General features: G+C 37.4%; 1 protein-coding gene across 1 annotated transcript; it reads left to right on the top strand.

Annotated features, from left to right (window-relative positions):
- The first annotated feature begins 1188 nt into the window (after window positions 1–1188).
- Window positions 1189–2821, top strand: LOC104225897 (F-box/kelch-repeat protein At3g23880-like). The gene is made up of 2 exons (XM_070158595.1): window positions 1189–2449; window positions 2799–2821. The coding sequence occupies exons 1-2, from the start codon at window positions 1189–1191 to the stop codon at window positions 2819–2821; spliced, it is 1284 nt and encodes a 427-aa protein (XP_070014696.1).
- The last annotated feature ends 5683 nt before the right edge of the window (window positions 2822–8504 follow it).

Below are 8504 nucleotides of genomic sequence, written 5' to 3'. Positions count from 1 at the left end.
TTCGGAGTGCATTACCAAACGGCCGAACACAACTAACAAAGAGCCGTGACATCCATGCCCAATCGGATGTCACAGTGTAAATCTCGGCCCATATCAGCAGTGAATCACTGATTAGCATAAAGAAAGATTTTTATCCTTTTTTTAGAATTGTACTTAGGGAGAAATTCCCCTAATATATAATGGGGAAACTAATTATTCATTAGACACATTGTAAAACACATATCAAGGCAATATACTCATATTCTCTCTGTTATTCAAAGTTCTAACTTTGTCCATTAGTTCTTCATTAGCGTGACTTCGGGATTGGAGGCAAGCACTTCGTTAAGCCGTTATTGAGTCCGGGATCACTCTCCTTATTGATTTGGCAATTTATTACGTTTTTTATTTGCTTAATCTGACGTCATTTATCATTTATATTGAATTAATCCGCATATTCTTAAAACCATATATAAACTCAATTGTTACTCGTTTTTTACAGTAAACAGATTTATAGTACTGAAATTACTAGAAGCAGTCTAGGGAAAGGCTTTTCTAATTTTTGAGGTTTCTATATGCTGCTTACATACCTTTATTTCTCCAGTAAAGTGTACTAAACAAGACCAACCTTTTTAGTCAATTGAGACCCCTATATATAAATAATTTAAAAGACATTAAGCAAGTACTAGAAGTATCAACTACAAAAACGCATAATAAGAGTAGAATTGAGATATAAGAACTTCAGCATATAACGGGATAGCTAAGAAAATTGACTTTCGCTTAAGTAGGGAATGCCGAAAATGAGCAAAGTAATAAAATGAAAGACTTATGTGACTACATTTTTCTTGGATTTTTTAGAATCCAAGAACTAAAGTAGCTTTAGTTATTTGTGTTTTTGCGCTACACTAGGGCAATTTTTATTTATAAATCATCCAAAAATATAATTTATTCTAGGACTGACCTTGTAATTATAAATTATCCAATAAAGTCTATGCAATTTTTAGATTAAAACAGATCTCTTAGATTCTCCGTTACACTAGGAGGGCACAACTCATTCTCCTTTTCTTTCAAAACCCTAAACCCTACCGAAACCTTCAAAAATATATAAAATATATACTAACATATAAACCCTTCCTTGCCGCCTCCATATGTGAGATAAAAATAATTTAGGTATATGTTCTCTTTTTTGCTCTGAACCCTAGGATTGTGACCATGAAACAATATCAAAGAAGAAATCGTTCCCTTCAAGCTCAAAACCCGCGAATTCCAGATCTACCCAACGAAATCACTATCGCTATTCTAGCAAAATTACCAGTGAGATCCCTCTTAAGATTCAAGAATGTTTCTAAGCAATGGCAATCTTGGATTTCAAACCCCGAATCGGATCTCTCAAAACAACGACGAAGAAGCTCAAAAGCGATTTTCAATCAAAATGGAGGCTCCTTTCACTTGATAAATCCAAAGGAGGATGACAAGTTCAACTTCCAGACTCTTGAGAATCCTTTATCGGAAAGCCGTATTTACAAGGATAAGTATTCAAAGCCATATCTAAGATTGTTGGGTTCTTGTGATGGTCTCGTACTCATAAGCGCGAACAAGCATATTTTCTTGTGGAATCCTGCTACTCGATTTTGCAACAAAGTGATTGAACTCCACCTATTGACAAGCGATGAACATGTTATAAGTGCTGGGGGACTTTGTTTCGGCTCTTCCAAGAATGAATACAAGGTACTTTTCTACGTATACAATAAGTCCGTCTGTGATACTGATGGTGCTTATGCTTTGGTTGCAAGTCTTAAAGACAAAAAGTGGAGACGCATCGATTGCCCCTGTGATATGTTCTCGGCCCGTGATGGGATCACAATGCATGGGCGGCTTCACTCTAGGGCAAATCTGGACAACAACTATTTTAACATGCACGAGAATTTAGTCGGAAGATATAAGGATGAGCATTTACGTTGGAATCCCGATAATGATAATGAACCAATGGATGGTGAAGAAAGTGGTGAATCAAAGTGGCAAAATCACCGACTTTTTGGTCCTCGTAAAGAGGTAATTTGTTTTGACGCCATCTCAGAGAAGTTCCACTCGTTATACAAAAACGATAACGCTATAGTTGGTTTAGGAGTTTTAAATGATTGTCTATGTATGACTTGCGTAGAATTTGATAAGCGTCTTGAGATATTGGTCATGAAAGAGTATGGAAGGAAGGATTCATGGACATCGTTGTTTGTCATAAGGAATTCAGAAATAACGCGTCCCTACATATTTTATCGGTCTCTTTTCATGTCGAATAATGGAAAATTAGCATTGATAGTACGCCATAATGGTGTTGTTGCATACTATCCTAAGAATGATAGTATGCAAGACATTCTTGAGCTCAGATACCAAAATGATATATCAGTCATTACTTACGTGGAAAGCTTGATCTCACCCATAGAATATTACTGGAACGAGGAGCAACACATAAAAGGTCTCTATGATTTTTTTTTAGAATGTTTTACTAGTAATATGTTTGAAATGACAAATGAACAATTTTGTTTTTGTTTTTGTTGTGGTGTTTGTTATTATTATTTTTTGTTGGTGCTTATTTAGCTCTTACTTTAGCCTTGTGTGAGTATTTTCTTGCTTGATATTTATGCCAAATTAATGAAGATAGAACATATGTCCTTTGTTCGTACAGACACTTTAATTTGTTATAGTTAACCTGTTGAGATTAATTTTCTGGACCCCTCCACGCCTTCTTTTTCTTTCACAGATTTTGACTTTATTTATTTGATTGTCTTTTTCTCGTTAACATATAGTATTTTTAATGTCAACAGCAAATGAGATTAATACGCATTAGCTAGCCTGTTTAAAATTGTTGAATTTGTGTTCAAAAGATCGATCTTTAATTAGGTGTCTAAATGAAAAACGGGAATCAAACGTAGAGGGTGTTTGGCTAAGCTTATAAGCTGGTCACACTAGCTTATAAGTACTTTTTGGCTTATCTACGCGTTTGGTAAAGTTAAAAGTGTTTACAAGCCAAGTGTTTATAAGTCAAAAATAAGCCAAAAGTCATAAGCTGGTCACCTCTAGCTTATCAAGTTTTAGCTTATAAGCATTTTAAGTTTGACCAAAATTTTTACTGTTTTATCCTTAAAATATTCCTTTTTAGAACAAACTCCTACATCGATACTCACAATCCCAAATATTTTTTTCAACCTAACCCCCCTCCCACCCCCCACCCCCGGGCTCTTCAGGACTGCAATTCTCGTTGACTATTTAAGATAAGCAAATTCTCTATATCTTTGCATATTTATACCTATGTGATTGTGTATTAATCTTTGAACTGTATGTAAGAGATGGGGACATATCAAATTTTTGGTGTATTATTTTCTTAGTGTTGTGGTGATAAAGACAGTGTTTGTTTCTCTTCAGATATTTTGTCCTATTTTTATTTTTTACTGAGAAACTTTTGTCAATTTATTAATTATTATAACTTATGATTATATGCATATCATAAAATAAATTATATCTATCAAAAAATTATCTTATCTAAGCACAATTGTATTTAAAATAAAATGACAAATAGAATATTTTGTATTTGAATCAATCTGGAATCTAAAATTCTAAAGAAATTACGTCCTTATAAGTGTAAACAGTTCTAAGGTTATTTAAGTCATTTTAACAAAAAAAGAGCTTATCAGCACCTTTTTATCAAATACTGTAGCAATTTTTCATCAATTTCAGCACTTGTACCCAAACATGTAACTGCTTATTTATTAAATCAGTTTCAGCACTTAAAAGTGTTTTTTAGCACTTAATGCTTATCAGATACTTCAAATCAACTAATCCAAACGGGCTCGTATTACGTTTCATAAGTCTAATGGAGTAGTTATGAAATTACAGCAAAAGCAGATCCATGATTTAAAGTTTATAAATTTTGAATGCTAACCTTTTGGAGAATAATGAAATAAAAATTTTATGACAAATATAAGATTTTGGCAAAAATTATTGAATTATGCGGATCCCATACCATAAACAGTAAATTCGACCCTGAATAAAAGAAGTTCTAAATAAGGCACATTATCTCATTATCAAGATTCTTAATTAAGATAAAATCAGGAAAATTAATTATGTTTTATATTGTCAGGTATCAACCTAAACACAGAATAAATTTAGGATATTCTAACATAACTAGTTGATTTTCTTGACTTTTATATCACTAAAGATTTTCAACACGTCCCTCTCAAATTCATGTGCAAACATGGTAACCTTCGATTACCATTTTTCAACTTAAACTCAAATGTTCTTCTCAAATTTCAATAATATTATGTCTAACAACGGCTATAAAATTCCCGAATATGACAAATATGGTCCCTTTATTTTTTGGAGTAGAACTAAAATCATCCATTAGATAGACTCTTTAGCAGTTTTTGATGTCGGCGACGGCAATGTAACCGTAAAGAGAAAAGGAAAAAGAAGCTAAGAGAGAAAAGTAGGGTAAAATAAAGGGTTTTCAATTATGAGCCTATCTGCAGCTCCTTGAGCATTACATATAGGTTCCACTATTCACTACAAAACAAAATCCTATAACCACTTCTGACAGGGACTATAAGTGCCAATTAAAGATAAATCTATGGACCTAATTACAATTTACGAAACTTCCTATAAGAAACTTATAGGGACTAAACTGTTCACTAAACAACTTACAACTTATCACCCTATAACTAACTTCTAACGGCTAGGTACAACTCTTTAGGCTTCCAGTACATGTCACGCAAGCTGAGGCCATTTCTCTTTTGCATCAGTTCCCCTCCCTTGAAAGTTTCCTTGTCCTCAAGGAAGGAAAAAAGGAAAACGGGTTTTCAGAGCTGAGTAGTCCTCCCATGTAGCTCGATCTGGGGGCAATTGGTCCCATTGAACTAGAACCTGTGCCACATCCTTGTTCCCCTTTTGGATCATACGCCTCTCCAAGATTTTATGTGGCTCGGGACAGTAAGGGCTTGACAATTCAACTATAGGAGGATGGGATGTTGTTTTTGGCAGCTCATAACATTTCTTGAATTGGGACACATGAAAGGTTGGGTAGGGCAATAGTCGAGAGAGAAGGGACAGCTTATAGGCAACATTCCCTATCTTTTATAGTACTTGATAGGGCCCGTAATACTTAGCTGAAAGCTTAGAAAATTACCCTCCTGACATGGTGGCCTACCTATATGGTTAGATTTTGACATATACCCAATCACCCTCTTTGAATTGCCTGTTTGACCTATATTTGTTTGCTTGATTTTCTATCCTCTGTTGAGCTCTCTTGAGGTGGTATTTGAGGAGTTGTACCTTGAAATCTCTAGTGAGAAAACTTCTGTCTACTTCCTCCATGCTTGAATCTCTAGCAGCATAAGGTAAGTGCAAGAGGGAGGTTGACCATATAAGGCTTCATAGGGAGTACATTGAATGGCAGAATGGAAGGTGGTATTGTACCACCACTCAGCTGCCCCTAGGTAGTGTATCCAATCCTTTTGAGAATCTGAGCAGAAACATCTCAAGTAAGTCTCCACACATCTGTTAACTACCTCAGTCTGGCCATCTGTTTGAGGGTAGTAAGCTGTGGAAGTGTTAAGGCTCACCCCTAACATGGCAAACAATTCTTGCCACAGCTTGCTTGTAAAGATGGGATCTCTATCACTACAATGTCTTCTGGCAGTCCATGTAGCTTATAAACTTGCTCCATGAAGATCTTGGCCAGTTCATTGGCAGAGTAAGGGTGAGATAATCCTATAAAATGAGCAAACTTTGTGAGTCTATCCACTACTACCCAAATTACCAATTTCCCTTGAGACTTACGTAGTCCCTCTATGAAGTCCATACTTATGCTGCTCCAGGCTGCAACAGGTATTTTCAAGGGCTGTAGCAACCCTAGGTAAGGGGCATTGTCATATTTGTGCCCTTGACATGCATCACAACCCTTCACAAGTTCCTGAATATTCTCCTTCATTCCCTTCCAGTAAAATAGAGAAGACACCCTATTGTAAGTGTTGTCCATTCACTAGTGTCTTCCAATTGTAGAACTGTGCCACAACTGTAAGATCTTTTTCCTCAATGGTAGGTCAGGTCCTACCACCAGCTTGCCATTCTTTCTAAGTTGTCCATGTATGAAGGTGTACCTCTTATCATGGGAACATCTATCCTTGAGGACCTGGATTGTTGACTTTAGCTCCTCATCTAACTCCCAGCTCTTCGTAATTGCTTCCAACAGATCAGTTCTCACAGTTGAGAGTGTCATGGCTGACCACTCCACTAGTGGAAGTCTGGAGAGTGCATTTGCAGCCTTGTTTTCCTTCCCCTTTTTGTACTCAATCTCAAAGTCATACTGCATCAATTTAGTTATCCATTTCAACTGATTGCCTGTGTGCAACTTCTTCTCCAACAAAAACTTAAGAGACTTTTGGTCTATTTTAACAATGAAGGGCTTTACTGTCAGATATTGAGACTACTTGTTAACTTCCATGACCAAGGCTAACAACTCCTTGTCATAAATCAATAAAGACTGGTGCTGAGTAGCCACACCTTTATTGAGGTAGACAATGGGTTGGCCTTGCTGCATTAACACCGCTCCAATACCTACATTACAAGCATCAGTTTCAACTACAAATGTCAAAGAGAAGTTAGGCAGGGCTAGCACAGGTGCTGTAGTTAGGGCCAACTTCAGCTTATCAAAGGCTTTCTCTGCCTTCTTGGTCCAGTTGAAACCATCTTTTCTGAGGAGATCAGTAATGGGTTTGCTAATGACCCCATATCCTTGTATAAACCTCCTATAATACCCTGCCAATCCCAAAAATCCTCTAAGTTGGGTCACGGTTTGTATTTAGGCCAATTCTTCATAGCCTCTACCTTCCTATGATCAGTTGAGACCCCTTGTGAAGATATATGGTGACCCAAGTACTCCACTCTTTCTGCCCCAAACACACATTTTCTCTTCTTTGCTAACAATTGATGTTGTACCAATAATTCAAAGGCAACCTTGAGATGTTGTACATGTTCCTCCAAACTTTTACTGTAAATCAAAATGTCATCAAAGAATACCAGAATGAACTTCCTCAAATGTGCTTGGAAGATGTGATTCATTAGCCCTTAGAAACTTGAAGGAGCATTGGTTAGCCCAAAAGGCATAACCAGATATTCATAGTGCCCAGAATGTGTTCTAAAGGCAGTCTTGGCTACATCTTCAGGTGCCATTCTGATTTGATGGTATCCTGCCCTGAGGTCTATTTTAGAGTATACCTGAGAACCTCCTAATTCATCCAAAAACTCCTCAATAATAGGGATAGGGAACTTGTCATTGACAGTCATCTTGTTCAAGGCTCTATAGTCCACACACATCCTCCATGTTCCATCCTTCTTCCCCACTAAGACCACAGGTGAGGCATAAGGGCTTGAACTGTGTTGTATTATCCCTTGTCCTAACATTTTCTGCACCATTTTCTCTATGACATCCTTCTGTACAATGGAGTATCTATAAGGTCTAGCATTGATTAGGGAGGTACCCTCCAATAAAGATATGTGATGATCAAACACGCCTCTAAAGGGGGGCAGTTCAGTTGGTTCCCCAAACACTAGTTCATATTGCTTCAGGACCTCAGCAATTGGCCTTGGTTCTTGACTACCTCCCAACTCTAAAGCACTTGATTCTTCTTCATTGGTACCTCTAACCTTTACCATGAAGGCTGAATCCCTTGCAAAGTCAACAACTTGCCCTCATGTTCAAACTCCATTATCAACTTTTTGAAATTGAACTTGATGTCATCCAATGGATACATCCACTGAATGCATAACACAATGTCACTGCTTCCAATAGGAAAGACCAGGAAGTCCTCTTGAAATACTGCACCCTGCATGAGCCATTGAAACCCCTTACATAATTTCTCTATATGGACCTCCCTACCATCAGCTACTTGGACCAACTGTGGCTTTATCTTGTTGATCTTGCACCCCAGCCTTTCTGTTGTATCCTTATCAATGAAATTGTGGGTAGATCCACAATCAATAAAGATCTCTAATGGTTTCTGCTCAGTGAACCCTCTAAGCCTGAGTATTTGGTAGCCTGGTGTGCCATTGAGGGCTTGCAATGAAATGACATAATTCTCAGTTACCTCCTCTACCACTTCTTCAGGGATTTCATCTGCTTCTAAAGCCTCTTCCTCGTCTGGTTCCCCCTCTTCTACCTCCTCTATAGGTCCCAGCTCCAATGAATAGATGTGCCTTTTAGCTTTGCATTTATGGCCAGGGGTAAACTTCTCATCACAAAAGAAGCATAAGCCTCTTCCCTCTTCTCATCCATTTCTGCAGGAGTCAATCTTCTCCTTCTATTGTTATCCATTTTGGCCACAGGGGTTTTCTTGAACCCTGAAGAGCCATATTTTTGCCAGCTGGGAGAATGAAATCCACCTGATCCTCTACCTATAGAAGACCCTGAGCTCAAGCTTCTAATGGCCTTATTTTGAGCTGCAAAATTGGCTTCTTACAACCTAGCCAAGTAGTAGGCC

This window comes from Nicotiana sylvestris, chromosome 10, assembly GCF_000393655.2.
Source record: "Nicotiana sylvestris chromosome 10, ASM39365v2, whole genome shotgun sequence".
NCBI classification, from domain to species: domain Eukaryota; kingdom Viridiplantae; phylum Streptophyta; class Magnoliopsida; order Solanales; family Solanaceae; genus Nicotiana; species Nicotiana sylvestris.
Note: the sequence above shows the minus strand (reverse complement) of the source record. Positions and strands in the feature narration are given on the sequence as shown.

Coding starts and splice junctions, on each gene's coding strand:
- LOC104225897 (XM_070158595.1), top strand. CDS start 1,189: ATGAAACAATATCAAAGAAGAAATCGTTCCCTTCAAGCTCAAAACCCG. Junction 2,450..2,798: donor CGAGGAGCAACACATAAAAG/GTCTCTATGATT, acceptor TAATGTCAACAG/CAAATGAGATTAATACGCAT.